Raw genomic sequence first — 21,718 nt, 5'->3', positions numbered from 1 at the left:
GCACGCCTCCCCCCTCCCGCAGGAGCAGCCGTTGGGCCGCCGCACGCGCCTCGCTCCCATTCGTTCCTCAGAGCGCGAGCTGGCGCGGGTGACGTGCGCTTCGCCCCTGACCAATCAGGGTCGAGCATAGGATGCGCCCCTCCCTTCCCCCTCCTCCTCCCCCCGCCTGCCTGCCTGCCTCCCTCCCTCCCTGCCCGTGTGGGGCGGAGCGGTTCCCTTCAGGCAGGCTGTGGCTGGGCAGCGATGGCGGACGAGGGGGACGGCAAGCCATGGCCTGAGCAGCGCGGAGGCGGCGGCGGCGGCGCTGAGGTGACGGCGGCGGCCGGCGCGGCCACGGCGAGTGGCGGCTGGCTGGGAGGCGGCGAGCTGCTGTTGAACGTGACGCTGTTGGTGCTCGTGGCGCTGGCGGCCTATCAGCTCTACAGGCGCTGGGGCAAGCGGGACGGCGCGGGGGGCGCGGCGCAGCAGGGCCAGGCCGCTGCCCTGCCCCGCATGAAGCGGAGGGACTTCACCCTGGAGCAGCTGCGCGAGTACGACGGCGCGCGCACGCCGCGAATCCTCCTGGCCGTCAACGGCAAAGTCTTCGACGTGACCAAAGGCAGCAAGTTCTACGGGCCCGGTGAGGACGGGCAGGCTCCTGAAAAGCCGCCTCGTCCCTTCCCCTCCCGCTGGAGCAACGGGGGCCCCGGTGGTGAGGGCGCCTGGCTTGCTTTGCCCCACCGCGTGGGCGTCCCACTAGCCTGAGCCCTCAGCAGTGACGTGTGGTGGGTGGGGAGGCGGGTGGGGAGAGCCTCCCCACTGGAGTCCTTCGAAAGCACTGCCCTGTGTGAGGCGCCCACAACCCACGGAGCTCATGTCCAGGCTGGGAGTGCTTGGGCGCCTCACACAGCGGTGACGCTTTTCAAAGGACTCCAGTGGGAAGGTCTAATTCACCTGCCTCACTTGCGTCCCCACCCGCTGCATGTCCAGGTTGTAGGTGCTACACACAGCAGCAGTGCTTTTTGAAGGCCTTTTGAAGTACCTGTGGGTGTACTCATACCCCAGGTTGGGAAGCACTGCCGTAGTCCCTCTCACGTGTGTTCCATCACATATCGTAAGCCAGTGGCATCTTGCAGTGAACTTTTTGTCATCAGCACCCAACTTAAAAAAAAAAAAAATCACTTTACCAGCTGCTCAAGCCTTTGTGGCCATCATGGTGATTTGGCAGCAGTGCCCCCCCCCCCAAGCAGGTTGTTTAATCCTTGATGCACATAGCCTAATCTGCCTTGTCAGTTTCATAACCTACCAAAAATTGGATTGTGACCCACTGGCGAGCCACAAATTCACAGTTTGGGAACCTCTGCCATAGGCATGTGTGGTGATGGTGACCAACTGCAGGTCTTTTTCTAGTTGTCTTCTGGCCTGATTTGGGACTGTGGCAGCTTTGGACTCTCTGGTAGGTGAACCAAGAAGTGAGCAGGGGGAGTGTGACCTTTGTTAGCTCTGCTGGAAATCTGGTTTGCCTGTTAGAAGTTGCAGTGGGACACTGTTCTGTATTTTCAGAGTTGCCTGGAGTGCAGGTCCCAGAAGCTGATCCTGGAGGATACTATTTGATCTCTTGGTCATTGGGATTCTACATTATTCTGTTTTGGTGAGAGGTGATTTGGAGTGTGGTGTCCTCTATGTGCTGATGATGTTCCATCTGTTTTTCCTCTTTCTTTAATCTGATTCCCAGGAGGCCAAGGGAGGACTGATCCTGTGCTTTTGTTCAGTGATGGACTGGATGTGATCTAAGACTAAATCCAGATAAGGTTATTGACCTGGATTGTTGACCAGTAAGGGAACTGAAGCTTTGGGTGTAAGCCCTGTTGTGAATAGGGTTACACTTGTCTTGAAGGATCAAGTTCACAGTCTGGGAGTACTATTGGATCTGGGTTTATGCCTTAATAAGATAGTGGCTGTGGTCAGGAGTTCTTTTGCACAGCTTCAGCTAGTGTGCCAGCTGTGTCTTTTTCTGGACAAAGCAGATCTGCCACTGCCACAGATGTCCTGCCACACATACATTTGTCTTTACACATTTACTTATAGCCTGCCTTCCCACCTTTTGAAAGGCCCTTAAGGTAGCTCACATTTGGCTTGTAATGTAGTATAATGTTTCCCTTTCCCCCCTCCCTCTAGAAGCAGTTTGTGGATCCCTGTGATGAGGGAGGGACTCAGGGCCCAATCCTATCCAAATTTCCAGTGCCAGTACAGGCATGCTAACAGTGTGCACACTGCACTGGGGAGGTTCAGACACTCATGGAGACCTCCTCAATGTAAAGGAATAAATACTGCATTCCATTTCCTCAGGGCTGCAATGGCACTGGAAAGTTGGATAGGATTTGGCCCAGTTATCTTCTAAATACAGGTGGGGCCTATTTATCCGCGTTAGTTCCCTTCTGTGACTCAGCGGGATAAACAAAAAATGTGTTGTGCTAAATTCCATAGAGCTACGCAAATACACTGCAGCCTGAAACTTCCAGATGGAAGGAAACTAAGACAGTTATCAGTCACCTTCCCTCAGTACTCAGCCCTCCCCATTGCCAGCTGCCTGGCTTCTTTCACATGGGATGCTGATCTATTAAGAGTCCAGCCCCATGCATTTCTACTCAGAAGTAAGCCCCATTGTAGTCAATGTGGCTTACTCCCAGGAAAGTGTGGAGAGGATTGTAGGCTAAATCTCATGCTTTGCGTGGTGGGAAGGCTTGCTTGTGTCCGTGATAGCCTGCACCATGGGGGGGTTGCTTGTGTCGGTGATTGCCTGCACCATCTCAATGAGGGGGGGGGAATTTGGCAAACACTCCCTGGGTTTTTTTAAAGCAATCAGCTCTGTTGCTACCACACCTGCCCCTGTGTGAGTGAGTGAGAGAGAGCTCCCCCTTACTGCACCTGTTCTGGCTGCAGAGATTTTTAGCCCCCTTTCCCCTCTGCTCTTCAGCCTCTTTGCTGGCTCAGGGGCTCCAGGAGTGTTATTGTTCCTTTGCAAGGGGAACCTCTTCCAGGGCTATTTCCCTGCTTGGGCAAGGCAGAGCCTTTTTGCAGTGTTTTGGGCTGCCTGGAAATGGAGTGAGACGCCAGTGCGGGACAAAGGGGTGTGTGACTTTCGGTTTCCCCCACCCCATTCGCATTGAGACAAATCTGCAGATTAAAAAAATCTGTGGATAAATAGGCTGCACCTGTATCTAAATTGGATTATTGAAACAAACTCTAAATGAGGTTGCTTTCAAAAGTGCAAAAGGTGGCAGCCATGGTTCTGGGTGGGACTTGTTTTTGGAGCATATGACTTCAATATTTAAGAACATAAGAATAGCCCGACTGGATCAGGCCATAGGCCCATCTAGTCCAGCTTCCTGTATCTCACAGCGGCCCACCAAATGCCCCAGGGAGCACACCAGATAACAAGAGACCTCATCCTGGTGCCCTCCCTTGCATCTGGCATTCTGACATAACCCATTTCTAAAATCAGGAGGTTGCGCATACACATCATGGCTTGTAACCCATAATGGATTTTTCCTCCAGAAACTTGTCCAATCCCCTTTTAAAGGCATCCAGGCTAGACGCCAGCACCACATCCTGTGGCAAGGAGTTCCACAGACCGACCACACGCTGAGTAAAGAAATATTTTCTTTTGTCTGTCCTAACCCGCCCAACACTCAATTTTAGTGGCTGTCCCCTGGTTCTGGTATTATGTGAGAGTGTAAAGAGCATCTCCCTATCCACTCTGTCCATCCCCTGCATAATTTTGTATGTCTCAATCATGTTCCCCCTCAGGCGTCTCTTTTCTAGGCTGAAGAGGCCCAAATGCCATAGCCTTTCCTCATAAGGAAGGTGCCCCAGCCCCGTAATCATCTTAGTTGCTCTCTTTTGCACCTTTTCCATTTCCACTATGTCTTTTTTGAGATGCGGCGACCAGAACTGGACACAATACTCCAGGTGTGGCCTTACCATCGATTTGTACAACGGCATTATAATACTAGCCGTTTTGTTCTCAATACCCTTGCTAATGATCCCAAGCATAGAATTGGCCTTCTTCACTGCCGCCGCACATTGGGTCGACACTTTCATCGACCTGTCCACCACCACCCCAAGATCTCTCTCCTGATCTGTCACAGACAGCTCAGAACCCATCAGCCTATATCTAAAGTTTTGATTTTTTGCCCCAATGTGCATGACTTTACACTTACTGACATTGAAGCGCATCTGCCATTTTGCTGTCCATTCTGCCAGTCTGGAGAGATCCTTCTGGAGCTCCTCACAATCACTTCTGGTCTTCACCACTCGGAAATGTTTGGTATCGTCTGCAAACTTTGCAACCTCACTGCTCAACCCTGTCTCCAGGTCATTTATGAAGAGGTTGAAAAGCACCAGTCCCAGGACAGATCCTTGGGGCACACCACTTTTCACCTCTCTCCATTGTGAAAATTGCCCATTGACACCCACTCTATGCTTCCTGGCCTCCAACCAGTTCTCAATCCATGAGAGGACCTGTCCTCTAATTCCCTGACTGTGGAGTTTTTTCAGTAGTCTTTGGTGAGGGACCGTGTCAAACGCCTTCTGAAAGTCCAGATATATAATGTCCACGGGTTCTCCCGCATCCACATGCCTGTTGACCTTTTCAAAGAATTCTGTAAGGTTCGTGAGGCAAGACTTACCCTTACAGAAGCCATGCTGACTCTCCCTCAGCAAGGCCTGTTCGTCTATGTGTTTTGAGATCCTATCTTTGATGAGGCATTCTACCATCTTACCCGTTATGGATGTTCGGCTGACCGGCCTATAGTTTCCCGGGTCCCCCCTCTTTCCCTTTTTAAAAATAGGTGTGACATTTGCTATCCTCCAATCTTCTGGCACCATGGCCGTTTTGAGGGACAAGTTGCATACCTTAGTCAAGAAGTCTGCAACTTCATTCTTCAATTCCTTAATAACTCTTGGGTGGATGCCATCAGGGCCCGGTGACTTATTGATCTTTAATTTATCAATGAGGTCTGAAACATCTTCTCTTTTAACCTCTATCTGACTTAACTCCTCGGTCAGGAGGGGCCGTTCGGGCAGTGGTATCTGCCCGAGGTCTTCTGCCGTGAAGACAGATGCAAAGAACTCATTTAATTTCTCTGCCATCTCTAAGTCTCCTTTTATCTCCCCTTTCCCTCCCTCACCATCCAGAGGGCCAACCGCTTCTCTGGCGGGTTTCCTGCTTCTAACATATTTGAAGAAGCTTTTATTATTCCCCTTAATGTTGCTGACCATGCGTTCCTCATAGTCTCGCTTGGCCTCCAGTATCACCTTCTTACATTTCTTTTGCCACAGTTTATGTTCCTTTTTATTCTCCTCATTAGGGCAAGACTTCCATTTATGGAAGGAAGCTTCCTTGCCCTTCACAGCCTCTCTAACTTGGCTGGTTAGCCATGCGGGCACCCTCCTGGATTTAGTGGAACCCTTCTTTCTTTGTGGCATACACCTCTGCTGGGCCTCTATTACTGTTGTTTTAAGCAGCCTCCATGCACTCTGGAGAGATTGGACTCTTTTTACCCTCCCTTTCAACCTCCTTCTAACCAGCCTCCTCATTTGAGGGAAGTCCGCCCGTCGGAAGTCAAGGGTTTTTGTAGAGATTTGCCTGGTATTCTTCCCCCAACGTGCACGTCAAAACGGATCGCAGCATGATCACTGTTCCCCAATGGCTCAGTAACGTTTACATCTCTAACCAGGTCCTGCGTACCGCACAATATTAAATCCAGAGTCACCTGTCCTCTGGTGGGCTCCGTGACTAGCTGATCTAAGCCACAGTCATTTAGCACATCAAGAAATCCGGTTTCCTTATCGTGACCAGAACACAAATTGACCCAGTCAATATGAGGATAATTGAAGTCCCCCATGATTACAACCCTGTCCCTCCTTGTCACCTCCCTGATCTGTTTCCTCATTTCAAGGTCCCCATCCGATTTCTGGTCTGGAGGACGATAGCACGCCCCCAGTATTACATCGCTGCACAAGCCTGGTAATTTAACCCACAGAGATTCTACGGTGGAGTCGGACCCACCTTCAATCTCTACTTTGCTGGATTCTATCCCTTCCTCAACATAAACGGCCACCCCACCTCCAACACGCCCCTGCCTGTCCCTCCTGTAGAGTTTATAGCCCGGGATTGCGGTATCCCACTGATTCTCCGCATTCCACCAGGTTTCCGTTATGCCCACTATGTCAATATTTTCCCTTGTCACCAGACATTCTAGTTCTCCCACCTTTGCTCGTAGACTTCGGGCATTCGCATAAAAGCATTTGTACACGGAATGCCCCAGGATGGGCTGCTTATTTGCTCCTTTGTCCCCGCATCCTCTCATTGTGCCAAACCGTCTATCACATCCCATCACGCTACCTTTCCCAATTTCTTCTCCTACTCTGCCTTTGTCTTGTTGTTCTCTAACCTCCCCATCCTCATCCCATAGGGATGAGGAGTCCCGAACCGGATGCCCCTCGGCTCCTGTCGGCCTTCCCCCAGGGATCAGTTTAAAAGCTGCTCTGCCACCTTTTTAATGTTATGCGCCAGCAGTCTGGTTCCATTCTGGTTCAAGTGGAGCCCGTCCCTCTTGTACAGGCCCCGCTTGTCCCAAAACGTTCCCCAGTGCCTAACGAATCTAAACCCCTCCTCCCTACACCACCGTCTCATCCACGCATTGAGACCCCTGATCTCCGCCTGCCTAGCTGGCCCTGCGCGTGGAACAGGTAGCACTTCAGAGAACGCTACCTTTGAGGTCCTGGCTTTCAGCTTCCTGCCTAAAAGCCTAAATTTGGCCTCCAGGACCTCCCAGCTACACTTGCCCACGTCGTTGGTGCCGACATGCACCACAGCTGCTACCTCTCCCCCAGCATTGTCTACTAGCCTGTCTAGACAAGGTGATGTCCGCAACCTTCGCACCAGGCAGGCAAGTCACCATGCGGTGCTCACATCCGTCGCAAACCCCCCCTCTATGTTTCTAATAATTGAATCCCCCACTACAAGAAGCCCCCGACCCCCCTCCCGCCGAGGAGTATCCCGAGTGCGTTCAGATACGGGCCCATCCCCTGGAGAAGGGGTCCCCCCTAGGGGATTGTTTCCCTCCTCTCCAGGATGACGTCCTCCAGTCCCGAGACTTCCCACCCGGGCAGCCGAGGAGCTGCACGCCTGAGGTTGGGACGAAGCCTGATCGTCCCCAGAAGTCTCCCCACGGTCCTCCTCTGCCTGCCTGCGCTTCTCCAGGTCGGCCACCAAGGCTTCAAGGGAGCGGACGCGTTCCCTGAGACCCTAGAGCTCCTTGCACCGAGGACACACCCATGACTTATGCCCCAGAGGCATATAATCATACATGTGGCACTCGATGCAGAACACTGGATAGCCCCCACCCTGCTGCTGGCTGTCTGACTGCATAGCTTCTGTTGTTGTTGTTGTTTTTATTTAGGGGTCCTTTTATAAACCCTACACTGTATAGCAGCCCTCTTCTCACTGTCTTTAACTTTCACTGTCTTCCAGCAGTTCTAGGTTCAACTCAAACTGTTGGTTACTTCCTTTGGAACCTTAAATGGTTTGGGACCAGTTTATTTGAAGAACTGCTTTTTTCCATATGATACTGCCTGCTGACTTCAATCGTCTGTTAAAGTCTCACTCTTATTTGTCCCATTGGCATTGGAGATTTGGGGGGCGGGGGTCAAGTGACAGGGTCTTTTCTGTTGCAGTGCTCAGATTGTGAAATGCCACGCACATGCTTAAAAGTTTTAACTGTGCTGGAAAGCCTTTTTTGTTTCTACTATGCTTCTAGGTTAGTTTGGTTATCCTTTGTGGTTTTTTTGACCTTGCGATGCTGGTTCTGTGTTTCTGTGGTTTTTTTAAAAAGTGCATTAGGTGTTCCTTTGGGGCCTGAAAGGGTGGATATTTCTAGAATGTGCACTATATGAGCCTAACCTTGAAGACCCTTTGGATATTTCAAAAAGCTGTACAAAAGAGAAAAGAGGAGGTCAGACCAAAGGGAGCTCATAATACCAGTTCCTATGGAGACCAGCACTGGCCCAAGAGTCTTATTATTGCACAGTATTTTTAAAATGTTGTAAACCACCTTGGAGGTAGTAAGGCAGGATATAACTACTGTATGAATAAATAAAAATATATGTGAGGGTATTGACAGGTAGTAGATTTTATCATTGTTTTCTTTTCTGCTATTCAAGGTGCATTTATTTCCAGGTGCAATTCAAGGTGGTAGTTGCTACCTTTATAACCTAAATGATTTAGGTTGTAGGTACCAGGCTCCATGTGAAGTTTCTTTAACCTGATTAGTGCCCTGTTTCTGTTGCTGATTGGTTTTGTGTTTGATGTCAGATTTCCTGTCAAAAAAGGTACAATATGACATCTTAATAACATTAATACAATGTTCTTATTGCTTCCCAGACCTTTCAGGAATTCCTTTCTCTTGCAGTTCTTTGACATTTGATTGAGATCATACTAACAGGAAATATTAATTTGTCGTCTTGTTCATAAGGGAAATTAAAATCTAGTTGTCATTTTATTAAGACCTGGTTGTCATCCAGTTGTGCAAAAATCTTAACTAGTAAAATCTAGGCTGCAATCTTCCATACAGATTAAACACTACTGAAACACCTGTGCCTGTTCTCTCTGCATGTTGAGCAATGCTGTTCAAGTCTCAGTGTAGGTTGGAAATGAAAGAGGAGTTATAGTTTTATGGGCACTATCAGATAGGTGCCTTGACATTTACTTTAATAACCACATTCTGTCCAAATCATGTTGGCTCCACAGCTTGCAAAATGAATTGCATTTTCCTAGCAACAGTATTGTGATGTATTAGGAAAGTAAAATGTCAACAAAATAGAAATAATTTCTTGAGGAAAGATTTCTGGATTTTGCAAGAACTTAACAATTACTATATACTTATTGGACTGCAAACAATCTGGAAAATACCCAAGAGGGCATTTACAAAAGATATTTACTCTTCTATTACTGAGAGTCAATTAATTCTATATTAGTAGTAGTAACTTTATTGTCATTGTACTACAGCACAATGAAATTTATGCACCTTTGAGATACAAGCATAAATATATACTACAATTCCAACAATCATACTCTACACACTCACCCACCCGTTCTATACAACATGCATCATAATAGAAAAACAGTATAACAGACCATAATGCCCCGGAGCATGGTAACAACTATATTGCCTTATTCAATGTAATTATGGCTGTGGGATAAAAACTGTTCAGGAATCGTGTGGTGCTATTTAATTTAAATTTAAATTAAATTTACTATTTAATCGTATTAAATAGTTTTTTGACTTTCAAAAGTTTAGGTTTGCTTTCAAATGAATCTGGGAAGTCCAAGATATTGTCTGAAAGGATGGTGGGAGCATATTTGGTTTAGTAGTAAACTTCTAGATCCAACACTGAAGGAGCTCTGGTGATTTGTAAACCTAATGATTAGAAACTTGAATGCAAAAAGTCTAAGTCTGAACTTCTGCAGTGTAACACAATCCAGTGCTAATAGGAACTAGTTAGCAAAATGTCATTTGTGTTGAGGGAACAGTAGGGCATGATCAGCCAAATCTATGCTTTACTCAGTTGAAAACTGACTTCAGTGAAAGAATTCTGTTTACGATTTAGTCTTCCACTGATGTCAGTGATATTGAAAAATGCTTAAATTGGCTAGACTGTGCCCTTGGACATTTAAGAAAAATGCTTAAATTGGCTAGACTGTGCCCTTGGACCTAAAAGGCTTCCTGAATTAAGGCTTAATACTGCAAAAAGTGCTAACAAGGGAAAATGGTAATATCTGATATTTTGTATTAATCTGGTTGCCTAGATGGTTTCCTCTCATAATTTCACATATCAAAATATAAGGTTTTTTGGTGGGGGTGGTTTGACTTGTGAACAGTCTTCTAGATTTTTCCTTGAAGCATATGTTCTTAAAGGGAGAAAAATGCCAGCAGCAAATCTTGGGATTAAACTTCACGTGTATCACAGATGCGGGGGTCCATGACTTGCTACCAGACCTCAGTACTAGAGCTCCCACTATCTGTTCTGTGACAAGAGAGATTTCTGTGTTTAACTTTTTATTAGCTAGCACTATTTTTGAATGAAGCATTTTGATACGTTTCATTATGGGAAATATGAGCCCTGCTTTGAGAGATGCATGCATGCCAAAATATGTTTAGTATCACTGGTACCACACTGACAAAATTTGTTTGTAGTGACTTCAGTAATGAATGTATCAAGCGCATCTTTTTAGCCTGGTCTAGTCTATCTTGTACTGGATTACATCACATTTGATTTGCAGTGCACTTAAGTTCCTATTTTTGTGTTTCCATATGTGTTGCAAGTAGATTTTCCCTCATAAATGGCATTCAGTACTTGGGTGTATCATGCCTGGATTGTTGGATGTGGTGTTTCTCTAGTTTCTTTATGTGAAACAGCTATTGCATGTGCCTAAGGACACAAATCCTACCCTGCGCTGGAACAGGCAAGCCAGGAGTGCAAGCCTCTTAGCTTGCCTGCTCCAGTGCAGGATAGGGGCCCAATGCAGCTCAGCCAGAGGCAAGAGGAAACTTTTCCCCTCACCCCTGGGTAAGGTGCCCTTGCCCCTTTGGGTCTCCTCAGACTTGCACCACCTCTGAGATGGCACAAATCCAAGGAGAACGTAGCTTTAACCCTACATCCATCTGCTGTATTTCGCTGACAACTCCTCCACCTAGATGTTTCATTTTCCTTCAAGTGCTGTGGTCCAATCCAAATGGGGGAAGACCTCTTGTAACAAGCTTGCTGTTTTTTTACAGAAACTTAAGAAGTCAAGAGTAAAATCATGAAACTCTGTTTTATGTCTCATTTAGTTGTGTTCTGAGAATCTGGTCAGTCTGTTTTTTATTGTCCGGTAATGTCTTCTGTTATTGTAATGTGTTTTGATTTGGACTTGAGGATTTTACAAATATTTAGTTTGTTAGAATATGTCATGAGCACAGCTCATGACTCCTATTCTATGTAGCATTGTAAACAAAGTTCTATTTTGGAGGCAGCACTTGGTTTTGAATTCTGATGGAACCCTTGATTTTTAATTACAAATCTATTTTGATGAGTTATGTTCTAGCAATTTGAAGTTTTCACAGCCCTTAGTTGGATAGTGATAATGTTAGAGCGACAGAGATAGTACTAAAGGATAGTTGGCAGATAAATGTTTTCTCTTTGGAGTGGCATTGATAAAGGATTGCTATATTCTTTTTGTGGGAACTATTTGAATTAGAGAGAGGATTTCATTCCTAACCTTATTGGTATATTTTTCAGAAACTTTGGTTCCTTCTGAGTGGAATAGATAATAAAAGTTAAAAGTAAGATTACTTTTCATAAGAGCAGTAATACTGAGGATGAAGTATATTAATCTCAATGTTGACAGATGTGCAGATATAAAGATATTACAACACAAGAGAATTAGTTATAGTATAAATACTGTACAATATTCCGATCATCTTTAAAAAATGGAGGTACATGGTTCTGAAAAACACTTCTAAATTATATTGGCCCTTAAGATGCATGTTTATACTGCTAAAATTTCAGGAAATATAGACAAATTTTGGAGAATCGTTTTTCAAAATTTAGTTATGAATATTGTGTCTTTATAGATTCTTTTCATTGCACTTGAGGTGATCTTATAATTCCTGAAGCCATTTCTTGATAGGAGTTCCTTACTATACAATTACTGTGAGCCAATTACTATAAACTGGTTCTTTTGCTTGAGTTGAAATAATTGATGACAAGATCTTTTTTTGCCACCTCAGTTGAGAAAAATCTATCAGTCACATGAACTATCCTATACCTGTATTTGTTCAATTGTCTTCAGTAAATAGTTCATGCCTTAAAATAAATCTTATTTCCAGAAAAGTTAGTTTTAACTTAGCATGTATATATTTTGAGTGTGCAAAGAAGTCTTTAAAAGTATTCAGCATAACAATTTTATGTTCTTCCAAAAAAAATAAAAAATACACCTGTAAGGCTGGGCTGTACTCTATGCACTAAGTTTGTGTTGCACAAATTGGCCATATGTTACTTGGACATAGCATCCAAGTGAATTCTACAGTGCTGATTGATATAACTGCCATGCTGTTATTATAATATGCACATAGCTTCCTAATATAAGTCACATATAATTAATATTATATGCACATATATAGCTTCCTAATATAAGTCATATAATTAAAATGTCACAATTGGCTTAAATTGAAGCAAACCCCTTTTACACTATTTTAGTCTCTGTACTTTGTTTCTGATAGACTGGCAATCACTAACTGGCTGTTATGTAATCTTAAGATTTTAGTTAAAGCTATTTCCAAAGGTTATGTTGATAAATGTGATTGTGTTGCCAAGTTTCATTACAGTAATCTTAAAACATTGCCAAAGTCCCTAGCTACATTGTTTTATGGCACAATCCTAAACCTGTTACTGCCAGTGGATGAGCACGTGTGCTATTGCAAATGTGCCATAAGGCACACTGCGGCAGGGCATTGTAGCACTCATGGACAGGCCTGTGCCAGTGCCAGTGCCAGTTGAAGACCAGTGTCCCCTGGAGCAGGTAGGCTCATCAGGGGCTGGCAGGGGTAGGAGAGGGAGGAATGGTGGCAGTTACTTCTGCTGTATCTGATCCCCTGGGCCTGAGTTTCTGACAGGGGGCTTCTTGGACCTGCATCAGTGATTTTGTTGATGCAAGTCCAAGTAGTTCCGTAATGGCTGCTGGGGATTACCCCCAGGGAAAGGGAAGAAATCCCCTTCCCTTGGGGAGACCTCCATCAGTTTCATTCTGCACTAGATACAGCGGAGGCCATTTCAGCGCCATTGCAGTGCAGAAAGGTTAGTTAGGAAATTGGATTGGTCCATGTCTGGAAATTGGACCCAAAAGTAAACAAAAAGTGCTAAAAGACTTTATAAATATTATTATCATTTGAATACTGCTTTTCAAAGAAAAGTTCAGTGTGGTTTACAGAGAAAATAAAATGCCTAATGGCTCATGTAGTGGCTTAATGCATTTACACTGGGATCCTAGTGTCTGTAGATTTTGGTACCTATGGGAAGGTGTTTTGGAATGGTTCCACTGTACTTCACATGTATTGCTTTAAGCCAGGGGTGTCCAAGGTTTTTGGCAGGAGGGCCACATCAGCTCTCTGACACTGTGTCGGGGGCCGGGGGGGGGGGAAAAAAGAATTAATTTACATTTAAATTTTGAATAAATTTGCATAAGTTTACATAAATGAATATATTAAAGATGAACTTATATGAATGAATGAGGGTCTTGCAATAGCTTAATGCCTGTAAAAGGCCTTGCACAAAGCAAGGCTGGCCTTTCCTTTGCTGCCACTGCTGCATCACAGATGTGAAAGAGCAAGCAGTGGAGGGGCTCTCATCCCACAGCTCACACGAGAGGTCAAACAGTCGCCCTCACGCTGAGAGAAGTTGCGTTGGGCAGTGCGGGCTTCAACAAATCTCCGGAGGGCCAGAGGCTCATTGAAGATTGGGGGCTCCCTGAGGGCCACATTGAAAGGCATCGAGGGCCGCAAGTGGCCCCCGGGCTGGGGTTTGGGCACCCCTGCTTTAAACCATTTCTGCTCGATGTTGCATATACCCACAGGACCAAATGTGTACACCTGTGGGCCAGACAAAAATGGTATAATGTAGCCTTTACAGCAATCCCCAACAGCACTGGTCCCCCAACTTTAGACTGGGAGCTCCCTTGACCTACTGGGACATAGTTCTGAACAATGAGTTTGCCTAATGTCTCTGAAAAAGAATTCATGGCAGAGGCAAGATCTGAACTAAGAATGTCCTGATTTGTTGCTTGTATCGTACAATCTTCTATTGCCTGTGTACTTTACCAGCTCACAGTATGATCTTTCCAGAAGTTAACATGAAAACATAAGATAATTTAAGAAAAAAATGCTTAATATCAGCATCAGTATTCTGAAAGGGTGGGATTGAACAATGTGTAAATTACATTCAATCTCTTATCTTTGTTTCTTTATTTACAGAAGGTCCTTATGGAATATTTGCTGGCAGAGATGCTTCAAGAGGACTAGCAACTTTCTGTCTAGATAAAGATGCACTCAGAGAGGAATATGATGACCTATCAGACTTAAATGCTGTACAGATGGAAAGCGTTAGAGAATGGGAAATGCAATTTAAAGGTAATTGTAATTCGATTCCTATCTTTCAAAAAAAAGTAGACAAGATGGTGGTGCTTTTAAAAGTATTGCCTTTCCTAACTACTGTGAACAGCTAGTTAATTTCAGGAGTAAAAATATAGTGTAGTGCAGGGGTTCTCAAACTCCTTGGGAGTAAAACTCCCGTGGTAAGTTATTGCAGGGGAGTGGGGAATGCAGTGACATGATCCCCAGGTTCTTGCTGCTGTTGGGGGGAGGCAGGGGCTTTCTTTTACTTACAAGAAACTGCAGAAGCCTGCTGGAGGTGCAGGGAGCCCACGGAATCCTTTGCAAAGCTCCCAAAGTCACAGAGAATGTAAAAATACTGATTGTGACCACTTCTGGTTTGCAATCACAAAACCAGAAGTGGTTTGCAATTGTTGTTTTTACATTGTCTGCTCCTTGTGGTGCCCTGCAGAGGCTTCTGTGGGGCTTCCTGCACCCCCAGCAGGCTGCTGCAGCTTCTTGTAAAAGAGAGCCCCTGCCCCCTCCCCATAGCAGCAAGAACCTGGGGATTGTGTTGTCGCATCCCCCCCCCCCGCTCCCTAAAGGGGCAAAGGCAGAGGTCTTCAGGCAGGAGTGTCGCAGTGTCTGAAAACTTTTGGTTTTGTGTATGTAAACACTAGTGCAGTGATTCTTGAACTTTTACAGAGATTTGCTCCCTAAGTCTTTGTAGGGGAGGAGCAAGGGCAGCAAAGCTATCCCCAGGATCTTATTGCTAAGGGGGGTGCTTTTACTCACAGATGACCAGTGTGAGGAGCCCCATGCAGCTCTCCCTGATGCTTAGCGGTCAAACGGAGTGATAGAAAAGTATCTGGTTTCCAGGAGGTGCTTTTCAATCACTCAGTTTGAACATTCTAAGCAGTGGGTAGCCCTGCAGAGGGGTGGGGGCGGACTCCCTAGACCTTGCTCTGGCCTCCTGAGAGTTAAAGCACCCCCCTTAATGATGTAATCCTATGGATCATTTCACTGCCTTCCCCAGCCCCTTAAAGGGATGGGGGAAGCTTTACATAAGCTGGTGGGTTGTGACCCAACAGATTGAGGACCACTGCACTAGTGTAATGCTGATGGGTGAGGCTAAATGAAAGGGCACCTTTACTATGCTCCCACGGTTTGACAAAGCAAGGACATGTTTTACTAAACTCCCTTTGCCCCCTTTTTTCTTCACAAGAGTAAAAGTACTAGGTCATACATGGGGAAGCTTTGGCTATACAGTAGTTCTCAGCATGACTTCATGTCAGTTGAGTAGCTGCTGTCAAAGTGGAAAGTCTGATTTCCCCTCCTCCCCCAATAGTGGCAGTTTTTTCCTCACATTCATAGACTATTTCTTGCTGAGACTGCATAGGCACAAGTTGATCCTCTGAAGATGAGGACCTGCTGCAGCTTGGGGAATGGTCGACAGCTGGTCAGCTTTGGAATTCTCAGATTGCTGTTTTCTGATCTCCTGAGCTATCCCTGGATCAGTCAGAGAAATTATCATTTTTTCTAGTTCAGATCACATGCTTGCACAAGCTTCTGTGCAAACAGCCCTTGAGCCTTAGGAAGAATATAGTCTGAGCCTTTGACCCCAGGTCATGTTGAGCCCTGACATGCTTGTTGTTGCAGGGTGACTGGGGGTGGGCAGGTAAAGTTTCCGCCTGTGATGACATAACCTGAAGAAACAATGCCTATTTGCGGGGCACTAATATTTCTGTAGTGTCAGTATTTCTTTCAGTCTAGGACGTAGTACTGCAGCAGAAGTGTATGAATAACTAACAAAGGAATTAGCTTAGGAGTGTGAAAATTTAAGTGTATTTTCTGTATATAATTGAAAAATTACATTCACTTAATAGGTCAATTTGATATTTCTAAATGGGCTTAATGTAATAGTTTTATCTTTAGGCTGTTCTGTAAGATAAAACCAAAAATGGGTTAGGTGGTATAGTGGAGTTGGCTGGACCAGATTCAGTTTCATGCATGTAGGAATATATATTTTAGAGGATTTATTTCATAATATGGGGAAGTTTGTGTAGCTTTTTTCCATTATAACCCTTGGTAACTGGGTAAGAGGCACTTTTTTCAAGTGGGTGCTCCTTTTTTTATTTAGCAGGGGGAGAGTAACTGGCCTTCCTCACCCTAGCAGTGTCTTTTCGAGTGGCTGTCTGCTAGTGTTTTGCATCTTTTAGATGGTGAGCCCTTTTGGAACAGCTAGCCATTAGTTACTTTATTTTATTCTGTAAGCCCCTTTGAACTTTTGTTGAAAAGCAGTATATAAATACAGATAATATCATTTCCAGAAAAATACGACTACGTGGGTAGACTCCTAAAACCAGGAGAAGAACCTTCAGAATACACAGATGAGGAAGATACCAAGGATCATACTAAACAACAGGACTGAACTTTGTAAATCACCAAAGTCAGGGGCCTTCGGAACTGCAATTTCTTGTTTCCCATCGCAGGATGCCTCATGTCTTCGGGTACAGTTCATTTGCTGCATAAAACTTGAAGGTTTTGTACAAGATCATCACCATCCTGTCAATGAAGATTTGATTACTAGGCATTCTTTGTGCTGCCAAACATCTTTTTGTTGCAGTTTGTCTGGAAAGGCTTCATTAAGGCAGAGGGGCCAGGGATTTCATGCAAACTATTCCTTTTAGCATGTTGAAGCCTTCAAACAGTTCATTATTTACAAGCTTAAGTGTTCAATATGTCATTTTTACTCCTTTGGCGCTATATGGAAAGCCCAGTTATTTTTAAGGAATCCCAGTAAATTTGGCTACTGAAACATAAAATGGGAATATTCAGACTTGTTTGTGTGGGCCATTGGTTTCCATGGCAGAAAACTTCAGATCTCTACTGATTATAAGGTTTCAAATAGATTCTCCTGAAGGATTGAAGAAAACTAATTTCTCTGCAGAAGCTATCATTTGAAACCTGCCTTCTATGCTTTTCCTTCTCCTCAATCAAATCAGAATAATTGTGCCTTATTTCACTTAGACTTGAATTGTTTCAAGGGAAAGCCCCAAATGTGACATGAGTCACTAAATACAGCATTGAGAACTGAAGTTAGAATATTCAGTTGACAGGAAAACAGTGATGTCATTCTGTATATAGAATGTAAAGGAATTCTCAGTGTTACTGCCATATATATATATGTATGTTAATATACATGAACAATTAGCATTGTAATGGCCAAATGCATTCCCTGTTGCTTTTTAAATAAGCCAACCTCTTTTGTCTTTCCATCCTAATGAGCTCCCTAAATTTAAGGAGCCTAGTCTCATCTTTGCAAAGTGAGGGGTGTGGGTGTCTGTGGGTGCAAAAACTGGGAGGGATGGTTCCTGCAGATACTGTAAATATGAATATCATTTTAATAAAGCATGTAAAATACCAAATGTGCTGTCAGAGTTTATGTGGAAGCCATTAACCTCATAGTGGTGGCCAGCTCTCTTGTGTGTATGGAGAAAAAGAAAGAAATCTTTGATATATTAAATTTTTGCACTGCACTTAAAGCTTTATCCCACTCCTTTTTTTATTTAGTTATCCCATTTAATTATCAGTGTGACTTACTCCAAGAAGTATAGGTGAATGTCAGAACAAACATGCAGTAAGTTAAAAGGATATGCATACAACAATAGACCATTGTTGTAGATAGAAATACTTTGGTTTGCACTGGACACTGTAAAAATCAGACTCTCAAACAGCATTGTCCCTGTATGCAAAACATTTCTGCCCACTGTTACACATATGCAACAGATCAAATGTATAGCACTGGGCTGGGCAAAAATGGGTTAAGCTCTAGCAAGGAAAACGATGCAATAATACAGCAGTGTCACATAGAAAACATTTCTCTGGCTGGCTCTGTTCTTCATGTGAACATCCATATTCTTCATAGTAATTGACACATGTCTAAGCCATCACTTCTGGTCCATATTTAACTCTTCCACTCCAAAAATGTGTTCCAGAATTGAAATTATGGCAACTTTAGGATAGGAGGTGGCTGTGCTAATGAATTAAAAAAAATTGGGTGGTCCCTAATCTAGCAATCTTACTAGGCTTGCTCTGTTTTAGTTTGGAAATACTCTTCTGCTACGCACTACTGAAAGCTATAGTGCTTTGGTTAGCATATGCAAGAATAAATGACTGCCAGCTGCTTGATGAGCAGAAGTCTGCTTCCAAAAGCTTTTGGGGGAAAAAAACCAAATTGCAGCTTCACCTTTGTGTTCTTGATATCTCTAAAGTGCTAGAACAGGGGTCTCCATCAAATATCTGGGATGGTGTTGATGGCCAGAAATTTTTTAAAATATAAAATTTAAATAAATTAGAGATGGAGCTTAGATGAACTCAAGTTTGCATAATTTCTCCAAGCACTAACACCACAGAAATAAAGCACATGCTTAAATGGACTCCCATTTCCCCAACACCCAAGCAGCTTACTTAAATATATAGGAGTAAATACCTCAGAATCAACACATCACCAGAAACACCTGGAGCATGTTTTGAGGGCCAGGGAGGCCTCCCTGACCATCTGAAAGCCTGCTAAAGGGCACAAAAAGTTACTTTTGGTTTTTTTGGGAAAACTAGGAAGTGATGTTTTTAGGGCCTCAGAACACCCTCCAGACATGACCGGAGCACAGCTCTGACCATGTTCAGTCAAGTGGGCCAGAGGGTTTGCAGGAGACCATAGGCTCAACACAGGCCATATCTGGACACCTGTTTTAATTCAAGGGTGCTCAAGGCAGGTACATGTTGAACAATAGTTCAGTCCCAAACTCAGTGAGAACATAACTGTTTAAGTAACATCTTAAAAAGGTAGATCTGGAAACTTTCACTGATTAGGAGATAATTTCTATCACTTGTAATTAACATAAGAATAACAAGAAGATTAAGAGATTTTGTTCTTGCTCTTACTGTTCATTCAGCTACTTCCTGTTGAATCAACTATCTTCATCTTTAAAACATTCATCATTGCAGAAGGGATTTAGATCTACTTGCCCTTTGCTTCTTCTGATGAATGGATCTCACATGGTTCACCACACATGGACACACACATTGCTGTGTTTGTAATAGGTCTTATAAAACTGTTATAATAGATATAACTAATGGCCTGAAAGATTGGCAACTTGTTTCAGGCCTGCAATATCAGCATTTTTAGGCCATCATTACAGCCCAATGGAAGTTTATTTCTCTTCAGGATTTCGTTAGATAGGTACACTTCTGTGACAGCATACTTTCGTTGCTTTTAAAGGCAGGCTATCTAGCCGAAAAAAGCAGCAGGCATACAACAAAAATTCAAGGAATTTTTTCCTCCTCCCAAACTTAAAAAAATTAGATAAGCATCCCTACAAGAACAATACAGTTGAGTGCATTTAACATGAGATCTTTTTTCTAGTTTTCAAGCTGGTGCTGGCAGGAGAGTGGTAGAAGTGTTTTTTGCCATTTGTACTGCTATCATGAGCAGCAAACCATTAAAGACAGGTTTGGTCAAGCAGGGAATGGTAAAGGGAGGGAATGGTCAAGCAAGTGTCATGTCTGCACAGTTGACTATCCAAGTATTACAGTTACAAATGACAATTTGTGGTCTCTGAAATCACAGAATAGTGTGATTACCCTTACCTTGATGTCATTGCAGGCTGATCAAGGAAAGATGTTCTGCGGACGGTACAGGCACCTCTTGATTACCTTGGGTTTACATTCTCAGAAATTGGCACATACCTTGAAAACGCATAAATTAAAACTACTTTTCTCAAAAGGAACCGTTGTAATTGCTATAGGTTAGGACAGGTTTCCCAAAATGTGAGTGGCAGAATGCAGTGAGTCACGAACTGGGCCCTCCCACTTGCCCTTGGTCTGGTTTTGCTCCAAATTGGAGCTATTCTGGAAGCTGAATTACTAAACAGGAGGGCAGGGAGGCATCCTCTGGGTCACACCAGGCAGCAACCCAGTCTGACATCTTCGAGCCTCAGAATAGCCCACAGAAGCCTCAGAAAGCCACTTCTGGTTTGCCATTCTGAGGCTTGGAAGTGCCAGTAGAGCGGGTAGCCAGCACGGCATGACCCAGAAGAGCCTCCCCAACCTCCTGGCAAGTCATTCCTGTGCCATGACCCACCATGGAGTATAAAGTGGGTCACAGTGCTGAGAAGATTGGGAACCAGAGGTTTAGGGAAGTGGTTCCCAAACTTATCTGGGTCACTATGCCTTCACAGCCTCTTCTTCCCAGCTCAGTTGGGCACAGCCATCTTGGATTTTGTGAAATCTTGCAAGGTCTAACATAGTGGTACCCAAATCTCATGAGATTAAAGATAGAGGGGCCACTGGGGACATCCCACAGTGCCCCTGTGAGAACACTGCAACACCCTTAAGACATCGTGACACACACTTTGGGAATCCCTTTTGGAATCCCAATCCTTTTGGGAATTGGTTAAGGGAAAAGTAATTGATCACTCATGATGACTATCGGCAACTTAAGAGGGGAGGCTAATGGGAACAGGAGAGGAGGGCTGCAGATGTCAATAGCTGAAATAATTCATTATCAGACCTCAGATTCAGCAATGTTTTGGAGAAATATAACAGTGTCTTTTACATGGCTTTTTTGGGGGTAAGATTTCTTAGTAATGTTACATACACAAGTGCACACTTCCAATCATTTTTGAGCTGCATTCACCTTTTGGATCACCTTAAAGCCAAAGCACTCTAAACTGAATGGCTATCAACCACTTAGCTATCAGAATTTGGACATCAACCTCCTCTTTGTTCTCCACCTCTTCACGTTCCTTCTTTTCACTCTTAAGCCATGTTTTGGGGCAAAAGTTCTGCTTTATGAGTCCAATAACTCTTGCACAACTTCCAACTCCACCTCCCCAAGACCTTCATTCTTAACCAAGTTCAAAATGTTTTCTCTGGTCATAGGTAGGTCATTTTCAACACTGTAGCCTCTACAGTAATACGCTAGATACATGAAGTTTTTTCCAAACACCATTCATACACTAACAAACATTTGCCTCCCACACCATACCAACAAACATTACAGCATATTAAAAGATTTCCAGCAACCTTTAACACTCATTCTCCCACTGTCAGTAGCCTTCAATACAGCATCAAAACTTTTCTTCAGATAATAAACCTTAAACATGCTAATCATATCCTGATAAATTGGCTGAATGAGGGAGGTGGTGTGGAAGGGGGAAGAGACAGACAACTTGGATGTTTTCATGAAGATCATGAATGGAGTTGGGATGTCCAGGGGCATTATCCACTAGGAGTAAGATTTTAAAGGAAAGATTTTCACGTTCACATTCCCGATACAATTCATCTTGCAGGTCTGACACAAGACAGTCTCAGAAAATATGATCAGTAACCCACCCCTTGGTGTTTCAGAAGAAATGAATCAATAGAAGATTTTTAACATAACCTTTGAGAGCATGGGAGTTTGGCAGAGGGATACACAAGTGCCAGGTTCGGTTGGCCATCTACTTTGTCATTACCTGCGGACAGTTGTCTGGAAGCCCGCAGAA

At 44.2% G+C, this 21,718-nt stretch overlaps 1 protein-coding gene across 1 annotated transcript; it reads left to right on the top strand.

Annotated features, from left to right (window-relative positions):
• Positions 1 to 200: 200 nt before the first annotated feature.
• PGRMC2 (progesterone receptor membrane component 2) lies at positions 201 to 17,599 on the top strand. Its single transcript, XM_066632289.1, has 3 exons — positions 201 to 619; positions 14,055 to 14,210; positions 16,502 to 17,599. Exons 1-3 carry the CDS (start codon positions 244 to 246, stop codon positions 16,600 to 16,602), a joined length of 633 nt encoding a protein of 210 aa, XP_066488386.1. The 5' UTR covers positions 201 to 243; the 3' UTR covers positions 16,603 to 17,599.
• The last annotated feature ends 4,119 nt before the right edge of the window (positions 17,600 to 21,718 follow it).

The sequence above is a fragment of the Tiliqua scincoides genome, chromosome 6, assembly GCF_035046505.1.
Source record: "Tiliqua scincoides isolate rTilSci1 chromosome 6, rTilSci1.hap2, whole genome shotgun sequence".
Classification (NCBI taxonomy): domain Eukaryota; kingdom Metazoa; phylum Chordata; class Lepidosauria; order Squamata; family Scincidae; genus Tiliqua; species Tiliqua scincoides.
Note: the sequence above shows the minus strand (reverse complement) of the source record. Positions and strands in the feature narration are given on the sequence as shown.

What these genes read in the sequence shown, in the direction of transcription:
- PGRMC2 (XM_066632289.1), top strand. Translation starts at nt 244, where the DNA reads ATGGCGGACGAGGGGGACGGCAAGCCATGGCCTGAGCAGCGCGGAGGC. An exon ending in CAGCAAGTTCTACGGGCCCG is followed by an intron (nt 620 to 14,054) that starts GTGAGGACGGGC and finishes CTTTATTTACAG; the next exon opens with AAGGTCCTTATGGAATATTT. An exon ending in ATGGGAAATGCAATTTAAAG is followed by an intron (nt 14,211 to 16,501) that starts GTAATTGTAATT and finishes TATCATTTCCAG; the next exon opens with AAAAATACGACTACGTGGGT.